At 39.7% G+C, this 26,455-nt stretch overlaps 1 protein-coding gene across 3 annotated transcripts in view; it reads right to left on the bottom strand.

Moving 5' to 3' along the window:
- The window catches only part of DNAAF3 (dynein axonemal assembly factor 3), a 48,780-nt gene that overhangs the window by 3,366 nt on the left and 18,959 nt on the right, over window positions 1-26,455 (bottom strand). For 2 of the 3 annotated variants that reach the window (XM_088451004.1, XM_088451003.1), the window contains exons 6-11: window positions 20,528-20,704; window positions 18,760-18,882; window positions 17,720-17,842; window positions 2,330-2,540; window positions 1,973-2,087; window positions 434-508 (exon numbers count right to left, since the gene is read on the bottom strand). In XM_088451004.1, coding sequence (XP_088307130.1) covers window positions 434-508; window positions 1,973-2,087; window positions 2,330-2,540; window positions 17,720-17,842; window positions 18,760-18,882; window positions 20,528-20,704 — 824 coding nt within the window. The remainder of the gene's footprint in view (window positions 1-433; window positions 509-1,972; window positions 2,088-2,329; window positions 2,541-17,719; window positions 17,843-18,759; window positions 18,883-20,527; window positions 20,705-26,455) is intronic. The other variant, XM_088451006.1, reaches the window with a different exon arrangement.

Consider the following 26,455-nt stretch of genomic DNA (forward strand, 5'->3'; position numbering starts at 1 on the left):
CCCTCAGACATTCTGCAATTACCATAGGCAGGTACAATGTTCGATGGTGCAGCTGATGGTCCGCCTTTAGTGCGTCTTTGTACATTGGCGGATTCGCACCGCTGCCGGGAGTCTCAATAGCCCGCCCATCGATTGCAGCACTGAAAAGGCGGAGCTGCTACTGCATCCACCCCCTGAATGTTTTATTTTGTATTCATATGGATCAACACAATTAGAACAAATTGTACACAATATACAGTAAGGTTTTAACAAAAAAAAAAATTGTTAAGGGATGGTAACATCATCAGGATAAAGATCTATTTGTCACTTTTCCGTGCCGCCTATGCGTCCAACAAAGCCTTAAAAACGCAGTGCAAAATTACATCAAACTAAAATAGTTTAGTGGAGTTAATGATTACATCACCCCACTAGGAGCACATTAGCGAGAGCTTACTTTGTGAGTTCCACAATAAGAGTTGATTTCTTGGCAGTGATCAGCTTGTATTCTGGATTTAAGTAGTGAACCATACTAGAAGAGAAATAAATGCAACATGAAAGTTTTATCTGTTCAAAAGAGAAGTCTACTTAGCGAAGACGTGCAAGACACTGTGGCATCTGTGCAGCACAATACCAGCAGGAATGGTCAGCAAACAAAGATCTTATACAATACCAAGGAGAAATATACTGCAGCTGGCGGCTTTTTTCTGTCTCCATCGCAGACAAAAAACAAACGGCTACAAGACTATAAACACACAGTCAGAAAGGGATCAGGTAAGGCAGTGGTTCTCAAACTCGGTCCTCAGGAGCCCACACAGGTCACGTTTTCCAGGTCACCCAGCAGGTGCACAGGTGTATTCATCACTCACTGACACATTTTTAAAAGGACATCAGGTGGAGCTAATTATCTCACTTGTGATTCTGTGATTAGACCTGGAACATGATTTTTTTAAACGTTCTATTACATTTATTATTATTAAAAAAAAAAAAAAAAAATCTGCTCAATGTTATTATTGGGGTCTTCGGGGAGACTTATCAAAACTTCTAAAAAGAGGACAAGAGGAGAAATTTGCCCGAGCAGCCAATCAGCTTCTAGCCATCATTTATCTAGTACAATGGTTCTCAAACTCGGTCAGGACCCCACAGAGGTCACGTTTTCCAGGTCACCCAGCAGGTGCACAGGTGTATTCATTACTTACTGACACATTTTAAAAGATCCACAGGTGGAGCTAATTATTTCACTTGTGATTCTGTGAGGAGACCTGAAAAACGTGCACTGTTTGGGGTCCTGAGGACAGAGGCCCTGATTCAGAGCCGGACGCTCTGACAGAGCGCTCGCTCTGAATCAGGGCGTCTTTTTTTTTTTCATGGAGTGGCCTCCTGGCTAGGATGATGGTCGCGATGGTCAAGACCATCGGGCTTGCGATGATACCCTTTTGGTAGGGTCTCGTGGCCGCAAGCCCCAGAGAGCTTTCGGCTCAAACAGAGCCGAAAGCTCTCCCACTGACATCATTTGTGAGGTTAGTGTGGCTGCCCCCAAACGGTAGGCGTTCTCATGGGAACGCCTCCGTCTGGGCAGCCAACCCCCCAGCCCGCCCACCAAAGGGGGCATGCTGTCACTCAACATCGACAGCACGGCCCCTTTGGTGCGAGACCCGGAGCGATGGAGTGCCCGTCGCTATCCGGGTCTCGCGCATGCGCACGACGGAGCCGGCTCAGTCGTGCGCATGTGCTCTGGGCCACCATCGACCCGGTTGCGAGCGCTCAGCGCTTGCGACCGGGTCTGAGTCAGGCCCAGAGTTTGAGAACCTGTGATCTAGTACATTCTAGAAAAGAACAGATAGAACCATTTCAATTCTTGTACAGTATAGCAGTGATGGGTTGTAGCAAGCACATAAAACGGACCAGAAAGGAACGAGCAGGTCTGATGGGAGCGGTGTGCGTAGAGTGGCCCAAGCAGGGCCACTATACAGTTACATGATGGGAAACATATTACCTGCAGGAAAAATAGACAACGTTGAAGAGATTAAGGAACTTGCTCCTCTGATGAAGGCTGTTCACCCAGCTGAGAGGCAGGAAGTGTATTTCTATGTTGTCAACCTTGATAAAACCTGGAAAAAGGAGTTTGAGAATTTAGGTATTTCTATATCAAACAGTGAAAACAGTGAAGAAGTTGTCCATAGCAACCAATCAGCATTTATTAAGTATAGCCTATATCTATATAATAATAGGCAGGAGCTGGCTGGTTGTTATGGGCAACGTCTCCATGCTTTTCACTGCTTGACACAAACACCCAATATAAAAATAATCAGATACTAATGCATCTCACTCCAAAAACCAAGTTGACCATTACTTGGGGCTTTACTGGAATTCTCACAGTCCGTTTTCCCATCAGTTTCCTCCTCCTCTTCTTGGACTTCACTTAGACAGCCAGCAGAGGAGAAGGCACCATCTCTTCCGGCTCCATTCTCCTGTTTGTTTGTTGTTGGCAGGGTGTATTTCTGTCCAGTAACTAACTCATGGAACATCGATGTGATATTATACTGAGATACATCTTGTGCTGTCTGAGGGGGAGAAGACAGTATTGTTAATATTTTATAATATTATATATATGCACATACACACATACATACCACACACATATTTCTCTCCTCAAACCAGTGGGGGGGGGGGTTGTGTCATCAATAGATATCTGTCTATTTCCCCCCACCCTGGAAACTTTTTTCATGCAGCTCCCAGCCTTACCCCTTCCCTTTGTTCCCTGCAGTATGAGAGGCATTGGCCGGGAAAGTGGGGCAGCTCCTACTGTCAGACCATCCACAAGATGCAGATATACATACACATCCATCCTTTTTAGACTGCCCGTCTTCACAGGCAGGGCCCTCTTCTATGGTTCTCCTCCTAGCACTATCCCTGTCATGAATGCTCTTTTGTTCTCCCATCTGTGATTCTGGTCCTGTCTGTTCATTGTGAGCACACTTTCTATATTACTTGTTACCCTGTATATGGATGTATATTGTATCTTAATCTCTGTACTGTGCTGTGAACACCTATCTATATATATCTATCTATCTATCTATCTATCTATATATATATATATATATATATAAAGTGTAGTTTTGGTGTGTGTTACAATGAGAATTTGTCTCGACTAGAACAGTATATGCAGAATATACAGGGCAGCACATCAGAAGCTTTGGCAACAGCCATAGAATTATTAGGGAAGTAATGTGGACACTAGACTGGTTTCTTTGTTACATGTTCCTTTTATATGACAAAGTTCTGTGTAAATTCGACCAATAAAAAAAAAAAAAAATACTCTCTTGGGAAGATTCCAGGAGACAGAAGTCTTATCAAGTACCTGCTGATAATTAGGTGTGGGGATTTTAGCCTCTATTATCCCTCTTATTTTCGGGTCATAGAATTTTGGCTGATATTATATAAACCCTTTGTTTATGTCTACTTCTCCAGGGTCTGTCAGTAACCACTGTGAAGCACTCATGAAGAGGTATACACTATGAGGGGTATTCAATATGAAACGTTAACCTCATCAAAGATTTCGCTGCACATTGGAGCTTTTGCCAGCGAAAAAGTATAGCGCGAGCTCCCGCTTATCCCCGTATTCAATATGAAATCGTCGAAAACGGGACCCAGCGATACTTGGATCGGTGAAAAAAAAAAATGGGAATTTTTTGGAAATAATTGTAGGACCCCCTAAAGATGTCCAGACCTCGGGGATCACTATGGGTATCCCCGTTTTTGCCTGCAGAAGAAAGTCTGGGTTTTTAAATAGCCGTGGCAGGTGTTTTTTTCCCAGACTTTGAAGAAGCGATGCAGAAGAGCATTTAGCTTCTTTTCTTCATTTTTAAAAGTGGTCCCATCAAATTTGGGGTACATGAAAATGGGTACTAGCATATTTTTAAGTCCCTAAAGTTAGGTTTTAAAAAATTCTGCAAAAATGCACCTGCTGCTACTTTGCGCAATGAAAGAAAACACCTGCCACATACTTGGGGACCCCACCAGAATTAATTTAGTTAGTTTGGCATTTTTTTTTCCTTTTTTTATATTTTCACAACATATTTTTTTTTTTTTTTGGGTGTCCCGATTTTTTTTTAAAACAATTTTTTTTGAACATTTCCTTTTAAGGGGACATTCCCAAAAAGTACAGGCTGTTTTTTTTATACCCCCAAACCCCAATTCTGCACTTTTTTTCACTTGCTGTAGTGAATTGAAAAATTTTTTTTTTTTTTAAATGACCCTTGACCCCATTAACGAATAAAAAATGGGAAATTTTGGGAAAAATGCCTGGGACCCCCCTAAAGATGTCCAGACATGGGGATCACTATGGGTACCCCTATTTTTGCCTGCAAAAGAAAGTCTGGTTTTTACATAGCTTTGGCAGGTGTTTTTTCCTGCCGCAGCTATTAGAAACCCCGAGTTCCTTCAGTAGTTAAAAATGGGGGTACCCATAGTGATCCCCCATGTCTACACATCTTTAGGGGGGGTCCCTAGAATATTTCCCAAAAATTCCCGTTTTTGTTGAACCTGTAAAAAAAAAAAAAAAAGTAGCAAAAATTTACAAAAAAAAAAATTACATAAGGTCCCCCCCCAAAAGCCAAACCAGCCCCAGGTTTGCCAGCCAGTTGTGGTTTCTAAAGATACGGGGAACAAAATGTGTAGGGTTCCACCGTATTTTAGAAACCAACACCAGGCTGCAGGGACTAGTGCTGGTTTTAAATATAGGGGGCAAAAAAGATGTGGGGTACCCCCTATATTTAAGACCAGCACCAGACCCAACCGACCGGGGTGTAATGCCACAGCCTGGAGACCCAATCACCGGGGCTCCAGGTCCAAAGCATTTCACCCCAAGTCGGTCAGCGCAAGCCGGTGATCTCGGGGGAGTCGGGGACCCCCCAAAAAAGGGTCCCATCTCTCCCAAGCACCACAGACTTACGCTGAAGCCTGGGGCTCTTCCCCATTCCCCTTGCTTGGTGGGTATGGGTGTAATAGGGGGGCCAAATAATGTAACACTATTGTACTTTACAGTGAAACTGCAAGTGCCAGCATGCCTGCCATTTTGCACTTGTGGAACTACAAGTGCCAGTAGACATGCGGCACCTGTAAATTCACTGTAAAATAAATAGTTAAAAAAAAGACAAAAGACAAACACACACCCCGTGAATAGTATAACTTTATTACACACACCTACCCATTCAAACATACTTACCTATACCAGATGTTCAGTCCCCTTGTCCAAGCAGAATAGCCAAAAAACATGACCCTACAAAGAAAAAAAATCATACTCACCTCTATCCTGGCATTGGTCTCTGCAGTAATCCACGTACTTGGCAAAAAAAACCAAAAACGAATACACGATCAACGAACGAGCTATGAATATGTGTGTTCCCAGGCATACTCATAGCTCCCGAATGCAAGCTGACGGCACATCCACGGAACTGGCAGTCCTGAGAGCCAATCAGCATCCAGCGCTGACTTTAGAGCGGCCGCTGATTGGCTCCGGCTACTGACAGTTCCCACGTGGGCCAGTCACACCACGTGGGAACTGTCAGTAGCCTGAGCCAATCAGCTGCCGCTCAACAGTCAGCGTGGCCGCTGATTGGCTCTCAGGACTATAGATCAGAAGCAGAAAAAGTATTCTCATGTTGGGCATACACAGATTATATAACTATATCTACAGGGTACAGAAAAAGAACCTAGTTCATAGAATTAAAATATAACTTTTATTAAGGCGAATTCTAAAATAAATGTGTACAAGAAAATAAGTGATTGAAATATTGACAAAAACCTATGTTGTGTATGTCTTTTATTGACCTACTATTATCCGCATAATCGCCTAAGAAAAGAAGAAGAAATGCTTAGCCTAGTATTGGCTAATATAAGGTAGGTAACAATAACGAGAGTATCTTATTCCACAATTCTTAGAACAGTAATAACCAATTTGCCGCTGTATCCCACCTGTCAAGAGAGATTTGACAAACTCTCTCCGGTTCAGACTATGGGCCAAATGCAATAGGGTGAGAGTTTAGAAAATGTGAGTTTAGCAGTAAACTCTCACATTGGTTGAGTTTTATCTTCAAAATGGGAAAACATCTGAATGAGATTTTAAATCTTGAGAGTTTAAGTCTAAAAAAACATGCAAGTTCGCTCTGTTACTTTGTTTTTGGACAAAGTTTAAAAAGTGTCAGAAACTCTCACTTTTATAAACTCTCACCCTATTACATTTGGCCCTATGTCTCAGATACATAGCCATATTAATAACAAAAACTGTAATTCACAGTTGGTTAATATAATGTGTTAATAGACACTTAATTTTTGATACAGTATTTTAATAATATACCATTATATGGCCATCATATTTCAGTTCCAGTTGATCATTTAGCTGTAGCATATCCCAGAATGTTACATTAGTATCTTATAACACCATTGGAAACGTAGTATTCTCTCTATATGTGGAGCAACATTCCACTTGTTACTGAAGTCAGAGACCAGAGTTTCAATTGTAGTTTATTGATAACCATATATCATAGAATAATATATTCTCTAATTAGGGACTCATGCATATTATCTGATTTATCCATTATGGTATGTCTCACATCATTGGGTCATCTTCGTGTATTAAAACTACAATACCAAATTTTTATATTAAACTCTGACATATGTAATTAGTAGTGTCTCCTATATTAGACACTGCGGAATCACAGCTGGTGGATGTAGTATTTATTAATTACTGCTGCATAGCATTAATCATTCCACTATCATTGTGGTATGCATTTCCAGTACCGCTATCTTGTCTTATAAATTCTGACAAATATAATCAGTAGCATCTCATATCTTTCGTTCCACAATTATTGTGGTATAAATTTCCAGCAGCGTTGTCCATATGATAGAATCCGATATGTACAAACAGCAGCGTCCCATATGTTAGACACTGCAATTATTATAATTAGAATAACATAAATTAGTGTAATACAAAATGGATTCATAATTGAAAGTGATGACAAAAGTTCAACAGGTTCTAAAATAAATTATATTTAAATAAGCATCTATGTGATACTATTACTCAAAAAGTGAAAATTAAATTAAGTGATTGACGACTCCATCCTCCAATCCTAGAAAAAAAGTGGCAATATCCATCCTATGAAACCATAGTAATACCTGAAAGGTATCAAAGTTCAATTCATAAATATAGCCCTTATTGTAATTAAAATACTAGCTCAATATTAGTTAATATGATAGAATCCGATATGTACAAACAGCAGCGTCCCATATGTTAGACACTGCAGAGTCTAGACGCTATCTTGTCTTATAAATTCTGACATATATAATCAGTAGTATTGCATATCTTTTGTTCCACAATTATTGTGGTGTCACTTTCCAGCAACGCTGTCCTATATGGTAGAATCTGATATGTATAATCCACAGCGTCCCATATGTTAGACTCTACAGAGTCCAGACCGTTATAGGCAATATTTATTTATAAACTTCAGCTATTAGCATAGCTAGAGTGGCTCCACATTTATCGTGGTATGCGTATCCAGCAGCGCTCCGATTCAATTTGCAACACAGTGTAAAATAGGATTCTAGAGTCTTACTTCCTACTAGTAGGTTTTACACGTGTGCAAGCAAACAATTTTTAACCAATGGTGAACAGTGTAGACTCAGCTTACAGCATAATGTATGTTAAACTTTAATAATGTGAAGAGTCAGCGGCATCACTTGTATATCACAGATGTTCACAATTATAATATCATAATAGTAAGCGGTATCACATATATTATTATTTGACACAGACATAGGTATAGTCATTTAAAACGGAGGAGACGCCAAGCGTGTCCTCCCTCCCTGATGCGCGTTTCGCTAGTGGCTTAATCGTAGGGGCCAACCGTACTGCGGGCTGCCTATCTTCTTAAAGAGTACAAACCAATCATCTCCATCCTAGATGACTGACGGCTACTTCCTCCAATCAAAATTTAGTTAGGTGATTGACGGCTCCGTCCTCCAATCCAGAAAAAGCATATGGTAATATCTGTTCTATTAAACCATAATACCAAAAAATATCAAACTTCAGTTCATAAATATGACTTGTTATTAAAATACTGGACTATCATATATATTATCAAATGTTAGTATAAATTATTGTAATTAATAAAATTCTAATAACATCAAATATTAATATTAATATAAAATTATGACATATGTGATAAGTACTAAACTAAACCCAATTATTATAATTAGAATAACAAATTAGTGTAATACAAAATGGATTCATAATTGAAAGTGTCCTCACCAATTAAACAATATAAATAATATCCCTTAAAAATGTCATAAAGTGATGACAAAAGTTCAACAGGTTCTAAAATAAATTATAATTAAATAAGCATCATCTATGTGATACTATTACTCAAAAAGTGAAAATTAAATTAAGTGATTGACGACTCCATCCTCCAATCCTAGAAAAAACATCTGGTAATATCCATCCTATGAAACCATAGTAATACCTGAAAGGTATCAAAGTTCAATTCATAAATATAGCCCTTATTGTAATTAAAATACTAGACTATCATATACATGATCAATATTAGTTAATATAAATGATTATAACTAAATAGAATTATTAATAGGATTTAATAACATCAAAGATTAATATTAATATCATGTGGGATTTATGACATGTGATAAGTGCTAAACAAAACCCAATTATAATTATCAGAATACCATAAATTAGTGTAATTCAGTGAATTCATAATTAAAAAAAGTGTTGTCACCAAATATTCAATATAAATAATATCTCTAAAGAATATCACAAAGTGATGACTTTTTGTATCAGTGTCAAAATAGAATAAAATGTGCTACACTATAATAAACATAACTGTGATTCTATTACTCATAAGGTGAACAAAAAGTGAAAAAGATAGTACTTAAAATAAGAAAATAAGTCACTATCACATGATAAAATAGTGTAGTGAATTAAATAAGAACCCATCAAAATTAGTATCAAACAACATCTGTTCATATAAAAAACCAAATATCAAAAATAATAAAAAATTATGTATGTGTAATATATAAAATGTAACATAGTCCATACAATATGTATAAAAGGAAAGTCCCATACTTAGATCTATGATAAAACTTATATCAAAAGATTCTAACATGATGGCAATAAATGTTATATCACAAAAATGCTCCGAAATAGATAAATTCATTAAGCCCTTCAGGATTGAGGCCCCCCATTTTATAAGTCCATTTGCTTTCCCTACGTAGCAGTTCCTGTGTTAAGTCTCCACCCCTAACACCCAGTTGAACTTTTTTAATGCCAAAGACTCTCAATAATTTGAAATCATTCTGATGAAAATCATGAAAGTGTCGTGCAATAGATGTAAATTTTTTCTTTTTCATTAAGTCAGACACAGAGTTCCTGATATTGCCCATATGTTCTAGTGTCCTTTGCTTAAGGGGTCTAGTTGTCATGCCAATGTAGTTCTTCTCACAGGGACATTTAATGCAATAGATAAAATCCATGATTACATTAAATGCAATACATCAGGAATTATGTATTTTCTGGAATTTATCCTTAAATTCCAAAGTCTTTACCATGAATTGGCATGCTCTACATCCCCCACAATTATATGAGCCCATTACTAATCGGCTGTTTTTTATTTTTCTTAGTAAAATGACTATGTACTAGATGGTCTCTTAGGTTCCGTGTTCTTCTCCAGGACATCTGTACTCTAGGTTTCAGATTTATCACTAAATCAGGATCCAGCATCAATACATTCCAATGTTTTTGTAATATTGACTGGATCTCCTTCCACTCTCTACAAAAGTCTCCAATAAATCTCACTTCTGTGGATTCTTCTTTCCTCCTATTTTTCAGATATATCAGTTGTTGTCTGTTCCTTTGATCTGCTTCATATTTCGCTTTTTAATAGCTCTTTTGCTAAATCCTCTATCTACAAGTCTCTGGCTAAGTGCTTGACATCTAAATTGATATTGTTCTGGATTGGAACAATTGCGTTTGAAACACATAAATTCACCCTTCGGTATACATCTAAGGATGGGTGGAAAAGAAGAACTGCTATGATGAAGTACACTGTTTGTTGCAGTATGTGTGTCTGACTTAATGAAAAAGAAAAAATTGAATCTATTGCATGTACACTTTCAATAATTTGAAATCATTCTGATGAAAATCGTGAGAGTCTTTGGCATTGAAAAAGTTCAACTGGGTGTTAGGGGTGGAGACTTAACACAGGAACTGCTACGTAGGGAAAGCAAATGGACCTATAAAATGGGGGGCCTCAATCCCGAAGGGCTTAATGAATTATCAATTTCAGAGCATTTTTGTGATAGAACATCTATTGCCATCATGTTAGAATCTTTTGATATGTTTTATCATAAATATGGGACTTTCCTTTTATACATATTATTGTATGGACTATGTTACATTTTATATATTATACATACATAATTTTTTTATTATTTTTGATACTGGTTTTTTTTATATGAACAGATGTTATTTGATACTAATTTTGATGGGTTCTTATTTAATTCACTACACTATTTTATCATGAGATAGTACTTAAAATAAGAAAATAAGACACTATCTTTTTCACTTTTTGTTCACCTTATGAGTAATAGAATAAATGTGCTACACTATAATAAACATAACTGTCATTCTATTTTGACACTGAAAAAAAATGGCATCACTGTGATATTCTTTAGAGATATTATTTATATTTATATTGACTATTTGGTGACAACACTTTTAATTATGAATTCACTGTGAATTACACAAATTTATGGTATTCTGATAATTATAATTGGGTTTTGTTTAGCACTTATCACATATGTCATAAATCCCACATGATATTAATATTATTAATCTTTGATGTTATTAAATCCTATTAATAATTCTATTTAATTATAATCATTTATATTAACTAATATTGAGCTAGTATTTTAATTACAATAAGGGCTATATTTATGAATTGAACTTTGATACCTTTCAGGTATTACTATGGTTTCATAGGATGGATATTGCCACTTTTTTTCTAGGATTGGAGGATGGAGTCGTCAATCACTTAATTTAATTTTCACTTTTTGAGTAATAGTATCACATAGATGCTTATTTAAATATAATTTATTTTAGAACCTGTTGAACTTTTGTCATCACTTTCAATTATGAATCCATTTTGTATTACACTAATTTATGTTATTCTAATTATAATAATTGCAGTGTCTAACATATGGGACGCTGCTGTTTGTACATATCGGATTCTATCATATGGACAACGCTGCTGGAAATTTATACCACAATAATTGTGGAACGAAAGATATGAGATGCTACTGATTATATTTGTCAGAATTTATAAGACAAGATAGCGGTACTGGAAATGCATACCACAATGATAGTGGAATGATTAATGCTATGCAGCAGTAATTAATAAATACTACATCCACCAGCTGTGATTCCGCAGTGTCTAATATAGGAGACACTACTAATTACATATGTCAGAGTTTAATATAAAAATTTGGTATTGTAGTTTTAATACACGAAGATGACCCAATGATGTGAGACATACCATAATGGATAAATCAGATAATATGCATGAGTCCCTAATTAGAGAATATATTATTCTATGATATATGGTTATCAATAAACTACAATTGAAACTCTGGTCTCTGACTTCAGTAACAAGTGGAATGTTGCTCCACATATAGAGAGAATACTACGTTTCCAATGGTGTTATAAGATACTAATGTAACATTCTGGGATATGCTACAGCTAAATGATCAACTGGAACTGAAATATGATGGCCATATAATGGTATATTATTAAAATACTGTATCAAAAATTAAGTGTCTATTAACACATATTAACCAACTGTGAATGACAGTTTTTGTTATTAATATGGCTATGTATCTGAGACATAGGGCCAAATGTAATAGGGTGAGAGTTTATAAAAGTGAGAGTTTATTACTTTTGCAAAGTTTAAAAAGTGTCAGAGTCCAAAAACAGAGCGAACTTGCATGTTTTTTTATGGTGCATACACACGATCAGATTTTTTCTTCAGATATGGACGATAACGATTTAAAAATCGTTCAGTCGTTCATATCTGAAGGAAAATCGTTCATATCTGACATGCCTGAACGATGGACGATCAACGATGCGCGTTCCCGTTTGTCAGATAACGATATCTGACATCTGATGGGTTTGCAGTCAGACTTGGACGATTCCATTCATTTTAATGCAGTCAAAAATCGTTCAATCGTTCAAATCGTTCAAAACTTTGGTCAAATCGTCCAAATCGTTCAAATCGTTTAATCGTTCAGTCGTTCATCTGACAAATCTGACAAGTCTGACAAATCTGACCGTGTGTACGCTCCATTAGACTTAAAAAACTCTCACGATTTAAAATCTCATTCAGATGTTTTCCCATTTTGAAGATAAAGCTCAACCAATGTGAGAGTTTACTGCTAAATTCTCACATTTTCTAAATTCTCACCCTATTACATTTGGCCCATAGTCTGAACCGGAGAGAGTTTGTCAAATCTCTCTGACAGGTGGGATACAGCTGCAAATTTATGAATTCTACTTTAGAAGGAGAATAGTTTAGATCATGGTTATGTGATAAAAGTATGGTCTTTATAGAGAGATGATTGATGAACCCCATAAATAGGATATCCATAAGGGGTGAGGTTATTATTGTTCTAAGAATTGTGGAATAAGATACTCTCGTTATTGTTACCTACCTTATATTAGCCAATACTAGGCTAAGCATTTCTTCTTCTTTTCTTAGGCGATTATGCGGATAATAGTAGGTCAATAAAAGACATACACAACATAGGTTTTTGTCAATATTTCAATCACTTATTTTCTTGTACACATTTATTTTAGAATTCGCCTTAATAAAAGTTATATTTTAATTCTATGAACTAGGTTCTTTTTCTGTACCTTGTAGATATAGTTATATAATCTGTGTATGCCCAACATGAGAATACTTTTTCTGCTTCTGATCTATAGTCCTGAGAGCCAATCAGCGGCCGCGCTGACTGTTGAGCGGCAGCTGATTGGCTCAGGCTACTGACAGTTCCCACGTGGTGTGACTGGCCCAAGTGGGAACTGTCAGTAGCCGGAGCCAGTCAGCGCTGGACGCTGATTGGCTCTCAGGACTGCCAGTTCCGTGGATGTGCAGTCAGCTGGCATTCGGGAGCTATGAGTATGCGTGGGAACACACATATTCAGAGCTCGTCCGTTGGTCGTGTATTCGTTTTTGGTTTTTTTGCCAAGTACGTGGATTACTGCGGAGACCAGCGCCAGGATAGAGGAGAGTATGATTTTTTTTCTTTGCAGGGTCATGTTTTTTGGATATTCTACTTGGACAAGGGGACCAAACATCTGGTATAGGTAAGTATGCGTGAATGGGTAGGTGTGTGTAATAAAGTTATACTATTCACGGTGTGTGTGTTTTTTGTCTTTTTTTTAACTATTTATTTTACAGTGAAATTACAGGTGCCGCATGTCTACTGGCACTTGTAGTTCCACAAGTGCATAATGGCAGGCATGCTGACAATTGTAGTTTCACTGTAAAGTACAATAGTGTTACATTATTTGGCCCCCCTATTATTCCCATACCCACCAAGCAAGGGGTATGGGGAAGAGCCCCAGGCTTCAGCATAAGCCTGTGGTGCTCGGGAGAGGGGGGTCCCCGACTCCCCCGAGATCACCAGCTTGCACTGACCAACTTGGGGTGTAATGCTTTGGACCTGGAGCCCTGGTGATTGGGTCTCCGGGCTGTGGCATTACACCCCGGTCGGTTGGGTCTGGTGCTGGTCTTAAATATAGGGGGTACCCCACGTCTTTTTTGCCCTCTAGATTTAAATCCAGCACTAGTCCCGGCAGCCTGGTGTTGGTTTCTAAAATACGGTGGAACCCTACACATTTTGTTCCCTGTATTTTTAGAAACCACCACTGGCTGGCAAGCCTGGTGCTGGTTTGGCTTTTGGAATTTTCGGGAAATATTCTAGGGACCCCCCTAAAGATGTGTAGACATGGGGGATCACTATGGGTACACCCATTTTTAACTACTGAAGGAAGTCGGGGTTTCTAATAGCCGTGGAATGTGCATAAATGCGACTTTGAAGAAAGTGATGCAGAAGAGCATTTAGAATTTTTTTTTGGGGAAAAATAACTATGCCCAGCAAATAGTGGTGTACTTGAAAATGGGGGTCAGCATATTTTAAAGTTGCTAAAGTGACTTGAAAAAAATCGTGAAAAACCCCACCTGCTGCAAGCAGCTGCAATGAAAAAAAAAAAACCTGAGGCATACTTGGGGACCCCCCCAGAGTCAAGTTCGCTATTTTTTAACTTTGTCGCCCAACATTTTTTTTTTGGCCCCCAAATTCAAAGTGCTTTTTTGGGGTGTCACGATTTATTTTTTTTTGACACACATCGTTTCAAGGGGTCATTCTGAAGGGTGCAGGCTATTTTTTTTTTTTTTTTTAAGCCTGTACCCCTAAACCCCAATTCTGCACTTTTTTGAGACACCTAGTCAGTGGTGAAAAGTTATCCCCGTTTTTTTTCAAAGACTTTTCGAACCTGCGAAAAGTCTTTGATAGCGAATACGGTGTAAAACCAGTTTTCGTTCCATATTGAATACCCCTGTATGTGGTGTATGACAATGTATACAAATACAAAATCGGTATCCCCACCACAAAAAGAGAAAAACAATAAAAATATATAGCAATAATATTATTATTAATATAAAAAAATAATAACTAGCTGAAGTACCCGGCATTGCCCGGGTTTAAATCTTCAAGTTATTACATTTTATTATGTGAGGTTTTCTTTATATTGATACTGCAACCATATTTATACGTTTAGTAGCTGTTCTCTCAAAATAGGTCTCACCTTTTAGAATGAATATATAATAATATATAAAATACCTCATATGTAGTGGTTAAATACATGGGGTCAACCCAATTAAGTGCGATTTGTGAGTAGCGAGTATGTTACTTGAAACTCACCCCCGAGAATTCTCCAATTCAATTAAAAATATCTATTCTTTGTACTCGCAGCGGAGGTTTGCGAATTGACTGCCAAATGTGATGTGAGAGAACTGCATGAAAAAGTGGGGAGACAAGGCTGATTTGTCTTTTTTTTTTTTTTTTTTTTTTTAGTTTAAAAGTAAACTTTATTCGTTTAATCTCAAACGAATTAAAACAAGTAGGAAAAAAGTGATTTTGGGGTACTTTGAGGGCACCTTGATAAATTGTAAAAAAATAAAAATCAATTATTTTTCAAGTAAAAATAAATATTGTAATTAAATTTATGGTGCCTAAACGAAAAAGTTGATTTTGCGGTAATTTGAAGACAGTTTTTTTTATTAACCCCCAAACATTACATGTAATTATTGGTAAGTAAGCGAATTGGAAATTTCCAATTGCCTAATTAGTCATTAGGGGGGGTGCCCAAGGGATTCGTCACAGTGTCCCGACATTTTAACCTTAAAATAAAGATTTTCCTTTCCATTTTGTCACCCTCAGTGAGTTGTGTATGGAAAAATGTGAATTCAATCTGACTGATTCAGTGAGAGTTGGTAATTGGATTGCAAAATGAATTTGCTATGCGAATTCGAAGAGAAAATAGCAACTCGCACCTAATTGGATTGACCTCAATGTGTTGAGCTTCACCAAAATTGCTAGGGGTGAGATGTAGCGGTTTTTAAGTGTTCAGATGCATTAAAGGCTTCAAGGTCTTGTACAATTTTGTAGTTTAAAAAGCTTGCAAACTAGCCAACATTAATTTGGACAAATGCCTCATGCCTCTCTACAAAAAGTGGTATGCTAGGTATCAAAACGGCTCTATGGCCCAAATTGCAAATTGATTCACTTGCAAATTGCGGCAACCGACACAATTTCAGCGATCCAGTCGTTTGATTTAAAGTGGCAATATGTTTAAGGCAAAACCAGGCTGGCTTTATTGTAAAATCAATTGCCGCATTAAATCAACCAGCTATATTGCAGAAATTGCTCAAGTACCGCAAATCGCAGGCCATTACACTTGGGCCTATGAGGGAGTTAACATCACTCTAAGGGGTGTATTTACTAAAGAGCGGTTTGCCAAAGCCACTAATCGCGGCTTTGACTGATCATTTTAAAAACGGTAATAGAAATCAATGCCAAGCCAAGCTTGTTTACATTAATCGCTATTGCAGTTTAACACTATTGACAAACTGTTAATTTGTAAATACACTGCTAAATGTCGGTGGACAATTATCACATGCATGCCGAGATGTTTAGTAAACAAGTGTGTATTTATATATAACAAAAAAATGGATTATAAATATGGTCCAAGTCTGATATTACTATAGTACAGGGGTGGCCAACCCGCGGCCCTTTTGTTTCCCCCTTGCGGCTCCCGGTTCGGCAGACCCCCACTGGTATTGAGAACACTGGTCTCTAAAGCGATCAGAGACTAAAGAAGCCTCTGATCGCTTCAGAGGTCAGCGTTCCCAGTGATGCAGTGTACGAGTGACGTCATCCGCAATGTCAGGAGCTCACGCGCCTGCTGGATCCAGTTAGATCCAGCAGGCATCGGAGGAGTCGGCAGTGACGGCGGGACTCGGGAGCCATGACAGCATGGAGCGGTGCGGCATGAAGACAGGTAAGTTTCTTCATAGAGTTATGGGCGGAAAAGGGGAGCTAGTACTGGGGGCAGTGCAGAAGGGCCACAGCTACATGGGGGCAGTGCAGAAGGGCCACAGCTACAGGGGGGCAGTGCAGAAGGTGAAGCATACCCCTATCTTGATAGCAGCTTTAGATAAGACTTATTCTAATCTTTTATAAATAGGGGAGTATATAGAAGATTAATTAGAGCGCCTGGTGTTTCTTTTTTCTTGTTGAGCATTGCATAAGGGCCACAACTACAGGGGGCATTGCATAAGGGCCACAACTACTGGGAGCACTGCTTAATGGGCACAACTACTGGGGACATTGCATAAGGGCCACAACTACTGGGGGCATTGCTTAATGGGCACAACATAATGGGGACTACTGCCTGAGAGCTGGGAGGGGGGGGTTTGATGCCTGCTTTCTCGCTTATGGTGGCAGAGTGGAGCTGGAGTGACACATGAGGGGCCGCTGCAGTGGTAATCATGGAATGGCACGGGAGTGACACATGGAGGAGCTGAAGTGTATATTATGTGAATCTTGCTTTTTCAATGTATTTTAGGTGGACCTGGCTGGTTTCTGTGTATTTTATGTGAACGTGGCTTTTTTCTTTCACTTCTACAGTGAAAAAAATATATTGGGAAGATAAAGTAAATTGTGTATTTTCAATGTGCTGGGCTCGCCGCCAGTGTGACTAAAACGGGGGTGTGACACAAGGTCATGCTCCTGCGAAAGTCATGTCAGAGGCGTGTGCAGAAAACTGAGGCGTGGCCTTGTGACAGCTATGCCACCACCCATTTTTTGCGTGCGCGCATGCCATCGGCTCTTTAACGTGACTACAGGTATTTTTGAGCTCTTTGCCTCTGACTGGTTGGCCACCCCTGCTACAGTATAATGGTGTCACTCAATCGTTTGAATATTGAACTACATATTTATGGCATGAAAAACAAAACCCAGCTCATAGGATGCTGTAACCTTCTGTGCATCATTTTTAAAAAAGCTATATGTGATTTTGTGTATTGATACGTTGACAAAATGAGAAGTTTGTATATACCTTTGTAGGTACACCATTAGCGGTTTTCAATAAGCTCTTTTCTTCAGTTTCTATTCCATATGTTATGTAAGGACTGGTGGTAATATCGCCCCAGTATCCTCGAGCCTGTACTTTCACGCATCTCTAGGATCCAAATTAAATGAAAAAATAAAAATATATAAAAAAATACTAAAGAAAAAAAAAAATCAGTAAAAAAAAAAAAAAAAAAATGATAAGATCTAAAATTTCATAGGAATTCTTCTACATATTAGACACGTTTGCAAAACTTTTGCACAAGCAGAAAGACATTTATAGACATTCTTTAACTGGAAGTCTAGGAAACAGGATATTCAAGACCATTATATGCAGGGCGCTGCAACAAACTACAACCAGTTCCTACAAATGGCCACCAAGTTAGGTTTTGGTAGAAGTTCCAGTACTTCTGAATCATGTGAATAGGCAAAAGAAAAAAAAGTTAGAGTTAGGGGATATGTTAGGCACTAAGGGGAGGGTTAGGCACCAGGAACGGAGGGGGAGAGTTAGGATGCCAACGACAGGTGTCGGTATCCTAACCCAGTCAGGATGCAGGCGTCGGGATTCTGACCGCCGGCATCCCGCACTCAACCCCTGCAGACTGCACATTACCGTTATCACAGACTAGCAGTGTTAGGGTGGGTACACACCTAAACGACAGGCAAACATGCCGATGTTCAGGGCGATTTGCCTTCACCCTGGACATCGCATGATTGCCGGTACACACTTAAAAGATGTAATGAACGATGGAACAATCACTGCTCCGTTTTTCATTGATATGATATTGATATTGTGTGATTGGCCGTACTGCACAGCCAATCACACGATATTGCATGCAACCGCGGGAGCGCGCAAATTGGGATATACACTGCACGATATGCTCAGTTTTTCGTTCCGATTTAGCCATATCGGGCTGATATCGTTCAGGTGTGTACCCAGCCTTAGAATACAAGGAAGAGAATAGTGCAACATCATCTTACTCACAGGAGAGTAGCAATCTCACGGCAGCACAAGTGTCATACACTTACATTTGTCACAGTCATATGAGAAGACAGTGTTTTATTAGGGACATCATAGATTCCTTCCCGTATCATAAATGCAATGCCTTTTTCTCTCCAGCGATTATAATCAATGGCATTTATCACTGTTGCCTGAAAGACATGGAGTTGCCTCTTCGTAATAGGAAAACATTATAGACGGTCAACAGGACTTTAAAAGAGAAAGGTGTTTTTAATCGTAACCCTAAGCTGTACTGTGACATGCCATCCACACCGACTATCTACCTGATCACCCCCAAAAATGGCCATCAACTCACCACCTCGGCCACACCCCTGATCCCTAGGCCATGCAACACACCCTCACAGGAACAGTCTGGTAAAGATATGTATGGTAACAATTACACATGAAGTCCGGCATGAATACCTGGGGACACATAGTGGTATCTGTGCTAATAAAACTTTGACTTTCTCCACAACATTTTTGTTAGCAATAAAGTAAAATGTTAATTTGCAAAAGGTGAACAGGTTTAGGAAGTCATAATCATAAAGCCTGCTATAAATACAATGTGCACAAGGCACCTCAGCAGGACACACGAGTGAGGAGCACTTAGGGGTTTATGTACTAAAGCCCTGATTCAGACGTGCTCGCAAGCGGGTCAATGTTCCCCCACTATGCATGTGCCGCCCCTGGCGTGCGCATGCGCGAGCCCCAGCGGGTGACAGCAGCTCCATCGCTCCGGGACTCACTACAATTACGCGGCAGCTGTCCCCGTTTTGTAGGAGGGGAGGTGGCTGCACAAACGCAGGCGTTCCCTTAGGAACGCCTTCCGTTTGAGGGCGGCCCTACTGCCATCACTCGTGATGCCAGTAGTGGACTTCCTGCTCTATTAGAGCAGGAAGTCCACTCGGGCTTGCAGGAGCTGAGACCCTACCACAGGGTCTCCTCGCAAACCAGATGGTCGCGATAATCGCGACCATCGCCAGGAAGCTCGCACAAGCTGTGGGTGGTCACCCACAACTTTGCGAGCGGCCTGGAGGTCGAAACAAAAAAAGAAACGCCCTGATTCAGAGCGAGCGCACTCAAACAGCATGCGCCTCTGAATCAGGCCCTAAGTCTTGGAGAGAGATAAAAGGGGACGGAGATAAAGTACTCATCAGTCCCCCCTGACATATGCTCCACTGCACTTTGCATGTGGGGGAGGAGAGGGCATGTGCCCATAGGAGTGGGGTGGGGATAATAAAGTATTAGGACGCTGGAGGGTAAAATAAAAAAAAAATAAGCAAACTGGTCACAGGGTAGGAGAAGGAGGGAAGGAGGGAGCATAAATAAAGTGTATGTGTGTTGGTGCTAGGATTTATGACCACTGTGGGGTCTATTGCAAATGGGGGGGTGGGAAGTTATTCTATAATGGTGCCCTATGGGTACGGGGTGGTTCGAGACACCTCAAAGGTATATACGGTTATCAATATTTAAATATGCTTTGAAAAATATTTTAAACTATATTAAATAAAACACAACAAATCTGACTGATATTACAATGCATGCAGTTAGTTCCTGTCCAATTACTGTTTACATTGGGTCGATCTATGCTGAAGGGGGAAAGGGGGGGGGATAAGACCAACCAGAAACTTAATTGACTCCTTGATGTAAACCCACCTCAAAATTTTAGGTTATATTCTGCAAAACCAACAGTGTGAAAATATGGCCTATAGTGTGCACACAGGCTCCCGCTCAGAAGTGTTACCAGCAAGGGGAGCGCTCAGGATGACCTTTTGAAACAAAAACAGAGAATCTTACCCCCCTGTCATGCAGCTTCATGGTTAAATCCCAGTCATAGGCTCCTCTCCTGGAGTCATAGCGTTTGCCCAAAAACTGCCTGTTCTTCACATCCCAATATCGCTCAATAGGGAACAGTTTGGGTTCCGGAGTCTGCCAGAATTTAAAGATGTATTCCAGTTCATCCCTCTCTCTGAACTGCACAGTGGATAAAATACACACAGTATAAAGTGCAGAGCAGATACCATGATACTGATAAAGGATAAACATTTTTTTTTTATTTTTTTTTTTTGAAAGCCACAGCAGTTTCCCTAAGTTATCAGTACAATGCATGAGTTGGGTACAGGATGATGCCACTCGGGATCCCGGCAGTCTGTATCCTAACCCCGTCGAGATGCAGACTACTTGTAAGTATCCTAATGTTCCCTCCACGCAGCCTAAACCTAACCATCCCCCTAGTGCCTAACCATAACCCCTAACCCTCCCTCTAACCCCACTACTTACCGTCGGGATGCTGGCATTGGGATTCTGACTGGTGTCGGGATTCCAGCGCCGGCATTTAAACTACACATATGGTATTATACAGTACATATTCTATTAAATACAATTACACCTGTTAGTGGAGTGAAGGCCCACAAGTAAATTGAATCCATCAAAATGGTTTGAGACAGAGCCTTTGAGCTACGTAACCATTGGCCTTAAAAGGTTTCCCCTAACGTGTGTAAATGGATATAAAAGAGAGAAAAATTTTTTCTACCAAATGAGACCTAAATAATGCACAACAAATTCTCTTCTAGTGTCATTTCAGTGCATTGGGTGCTTGCCACCTCATATGATAACTACATTTAGATACTCAAAAATCAAAGTAAATACATGCCGTTTATGTGTGTTTTAATTGCATTTTGACATGCATTAAAATATGCATTTGAGTAGGGACAGTACGTAGTCAATGTGTTACAGTTTAAATAAACAGGATATTGTCAGTACAGCCTGTGATTGCTATGGCTTTAGTGGGACAGAATACTAGTACAACAGCAGTTACTCTCTGGTCGCCAAACTTTTTAATGAGCCACCTGTTTTTTTTTTTTTTTTTATTAAAGCAGACTTACTCAAACAGGGTGCACAGACGTTGCCAAGCAAAATGTAGACTGTAGAAATCCTCACTGTGTTGGGCCGAGGCCACATTATCATTCCCCAAGGTTTCTGCTAGATGAGCCTCTTTGCTATAGAATGAAACTGATATTACCAGTATATGAAGGAAACCCCCATCTAGTAAAGCTGAGGACCTAATCACAGCTCTGTTGTGTGCACATCCATCGCCTTATGGAGGGTACACACGGTCAGATATTCTGGTCGATATGAACGATAAATATCGTTATGGTTAATATCGACCAGAATATTACCCCTTTCAACAACCAAACGACGGTCGATGCGTGGGCACGAATGGTCGATATAGATATCGACCATCGCTCTTGCATGCAGGTCAACATGGTCGATATCGACCATGTTAGCCTGTTTACTATAGGGTCGTTATAGTAGCTGAGGAGGTGCTGCATATTCGATCCAGCACATGCAGGACGATCAGATAACAATCGTTACCTGATGGTCTGACCGAGTGTAACCGCCATTAGAGTTACGCCACCAATTAAGTGGGTGTAGAATGCTCATATCAATTGGAAGTAAAGAGCCCAACTTTACAGGTCTTTTTTTGCAGCTCTCAGATTGCTGGATGTATACTCCGGGTCGGACTGGCTTACAGGTTTACAGGGAAACCTCCTCTAAGGTACCGTAATTTGGTCGACCAGGATCATGAATGCACCTGGGTGCCTGCTTTGTGATTAGCCCTCCTGCTAACCAAAATGGGTGGTACTGACTCACCTTTATAAAGGGACACTGTTCTCTGCATGTCCTTTCTATTGGTTGGGCAAGTCCCACTGTGGTGGCTGGCCACACTCCTTATATCTGGCCCTTACAACTGTATTCCTTGGTGGGCCCTTCATTCCCCAGGCAAACACTTTGTATTCTATATCATTTATTGGGGACCCAGAACAATGACATCACCATCTGGGGGTCACAGCTAGCGCACGACTGGTTTAGTGTAGACTGTAGAGTACAATATAAACATACCAAAAGGATTGGGATTACCATTCTTCTCATTATATACCAATTCCATAAATCACTATAACGATGCTATCAGAGTACCATTCTTAGTCCAATTCAAGACTGGCATACAAGACCCTTTACACCATCTTCTTTCTAATTTTCAAGAAAAGGCTTTTAGGCAAGAGCTGCTTTTCCATTCGGATATGGAGACAGAGCATGGGAAGTAACAAATAATGTCCCATTTTGCTTTGATGACAGCCTATTTAGTCCTTTCCTATGTGAAGATGAAAGCAAGCACTTCAACACAAAGGAAAGCTGGAGCGGAATAAATGAGTTTATTTGCAAGTCCCTGCACTAGTAACAGAGGAGGTGGTATCCGGCTTCTGCACTTTGCAACAGGTGTTATCAAGAGAAAGTCAGAAATGACAATTTTTAAGAACAAAAAAATATATTAAGAGCCTCTTATTTCAAGGGAAGTCATCGTAATAACATTGCAGAGGTTTAGCTTCTGTACGTCCAAAAACAGTCATTGGGAACTTTCTCCACTCCAGCCAGTAAGCTCCAAGGACCATTAAGTTGATTAACAATCCATTAACAACTATTCCTGTCACAATTACATTAGTGGATTACAGAGAACAGAAGTGTTGATCCAGTAGCGAGAAAGTTTCTCTCACAAATAAAAGGTAAATCAATACAAGGTAAATTGGGATGTTCTTTGGAGTGGATAATAAATTATATGGCGTCAAGTGTTGGCATAAAAACAGTCTAATAGTGTGGTCCTCTTCAATAAGAAACTAGCAATTTACTAGGATATTAACCCTTTTAATAACATTCATCATCTTTAACATTTGGTGCCCTGTGCCGGAAAGAGCATTGGCGCCCCCCTCATTTTTCAAAGGGACATTATGCACCCAAAAAAGGGCCATGGCTTCATGGGGAAGGGCCATCAGCTGACAGGTCAATGTACAGTCACTCAGAAGCCCTGCGAGAGCTACAGCTCCTGACCGGTGTATCTGCTCCTAGGCACAATTACATGAACACGTCCTAACTGTACTCGTCCTATGCTTACGTGCCCCTTCTCTCCCCTGTGCCACCTCTCCAGCCATAAGGAGTAGTCTGTATTAGCTGCAGTAGAATCTGCATACGGCTGTAGTAAGCATACACATTTGTGGTGTGCATGTACTGTATGGAAAGTATAAGTCACATATTACAGACGTACGTTCAACATGAGAAAACCGGTCACACTGGACACAGACTTTGTATACTAGAATGAAGAACAGATATGGCAGATTAAGGCAGGGTTATGAAAGAAAGAAGAGCAGTAGGCACATTCTAGTGGCTTACCTAGATGTTTGTGAGCCATGTTGCAATGGCAGTTGCAGATCATTGGGAGGGGGTACAAAAGGTTGACACTCAGAATGTCAACATTGCCAAAATATCAACACTGCAAGAATGTCCACAGTCGGCATGTCTATATAGCGTTTTCAGCATATTTCAGCCCTGACCCTACCATAACCACAACCTAACCCCAACTTGGACTGCTGACATAAGTGCTGCACACCCATTGGGGGCACTGTACTAGTAAAATGTTGCTGAATTTGAAATCGCCCCAGCTCCTCTTGGTCTGGAAATTAGTCAGCAGAGCTAGCAATCCATGCATGAAGCTTTCTCTACTTCTTTTCCTTCCTGCAAGGGGCTTAGCCTCTGCCATGTCATTGGCATATGTACATCTGGTGCAGCCCAGGCTACCCAAACCCAGCATGAAACATGAGTGGGTCCCCAGAAACTGAATTGCCCTGGGAGGATCAAATATAATACAATTAATTTTCTATTGAGATGAATGAATAAGGGGTCTATTTACTAAGCAGTGTTAGTAGAATTGAAAAGTGAAGAGTGAAAAGTGATAAGGTGCCAGCCAATCAGCTCCTAACTGCCATCTCACAGGCTGTGTTTGAAAAATGACAGTTGGGAGCTGATTGGCTGGCACCTTACCACTTTTCACTTCTCCTAACACTGCTTAGTAAATAGACCCCTCAATGCTTTCCCCCACACCATTTTGTAATAAAACATTTTTGTATCACAGCATCATAGGTCCCGAAGTAGCATCACAGCACAAGTCTGTACCAAGCATGTGGCGTCTTCAAATGGAAAACGGTGCCTATTTGGGTTAGGTTTGTAAGAGGCAGTGGCTATATTATGCATGCAAAAGACAAGTGATTATTATGCAAATTAAAGTTTAAAGAATCTTGACCAGTAACAACTAATTTAGTCAGTAAATCATCTTCAAGTGAGATTTGAGGCAGCCCATACATTAATTTATTGAATATTAGCTTTTTAGCATACATTACCAGCATGTCAGTGGGAAAAAGCTCAATACAAGTTCCAGCAGGAAGTATTACTCAGAAAGAGTCGCTGATTACTGCATACCTTACTATATAAATTACAAACTGGGAAGGTTTTTACCAAGAGGAAATGGATTACACAGACAGGGTTTTTCCAGTTATGTTATTAGGTACTGGGTAAAAGTATGCTCCTGTCCCTCCTATCAGTGCCATAACTAGGGTAGTGCGACCTGTGCCATGGCACAGGGCACCTCAGGGTAGGAGGCACTGTTTGGGCCTGTCAATTTTCTGTTTATCATTCGCACTTGTAGCTTCCTCTTATTTTATCCTCAGCATCTCCTGGCCTCCCCTGTCTCTTACCTGGTGCTTCCCCAAGAGGTTATGGCCCTTTTTCAGCTAGTTATCTCCAGATTTAAAAAAATAGTTGGAGGGCGCCAATGCTCTTTCTGGCACAGGGCACCAAAAAGTTTAGTTTCAGCTCTGCCTCCTATTAGTCCACAGGTGGATCCCAAATCAGGGCTCACAAGCTGATCATAAAGTGACTGCATGGTAGAGATGGGCATACTATCTGTACATGACAGCTTTTAATTTTCCTTATAGATCTACAATGCGGGACAGTCTGGGGAATTACCATTATGGCCACAGTTTTCCGGTTGGGAAAAATTATATGAGCCCTTTTCATTCCTTACACCGCTGGCCAATGACACCAGGGACAGGGCCACACAGATGGCCAGTTATACATGATATTCTCCATTATCCCATTGCGGTGATGTATAAAGGGCACCGCTGGCCAGTGACACCATTGCTGAATAGGGATTTACATTAAAAATTTATATATATATATATATATATATATATATATATATATATATAAATAACATATACATACATACATATACACACACGTAAATCATAGTTTGCATTTTTTTTTTTATGTAAAAAAATCATTGCTGAATAGACCCCTAAATAAGGAATCATCTTTAGCCCCATCCTCCTTAGGAGGCCTGCCATGACTTTGGTAAAAAAAATCAAAGGGGCTTTTACTAAACCAAATAGCAGGGCCCTGAATTGAAAATGCCTCTCTGACTGCGAATCTTAGACTTTGATGGCATTCAAAAGTAGGCACATAAAGATTGGCATGTATAGACTTCAAAAATTCCTAAGTTTCATGTAGCTCCATTCCATTTATGAGTGACCTTATGGACTCCATTCTGAATTGTCTATTCTTAGTTTTGTGTTATAAAAAAAAACAACAAAAAACAAACACACACACACTTTTTTTTTGGCATCTGACATTTCGATACTGGGATGATTACCCTTGAATCTTTAATGCCTGACCTAACTACATTTTTTTCTGTCTATCATTTGGCCATCTTGTTGCAAAAAACCTTTTCGGTGGCAGACCCGAAAGACTGAAAGTAACCCTTTTCTATTAGATTTTTTTTTTACCCACTTGTCCAAGGAAGATATCCTCCATTGGTCCTTGAATGATAGCAAATGGGCA

The sequence above is a fragment of the Taudactylus pleione genome, unplaced genomic scaffold (assembly GCF_031769625.1).
Source record: "Taudactylus pleione unplaced genomic scaffold, aTauple2 ptg000535l, whole genome shotgun sequence".
NCBI lineage: Eukaryota > Metazoa > Chordata > Amphibia > Anura > Myobatrachidae > Taudactylus > Taudactylus pleione.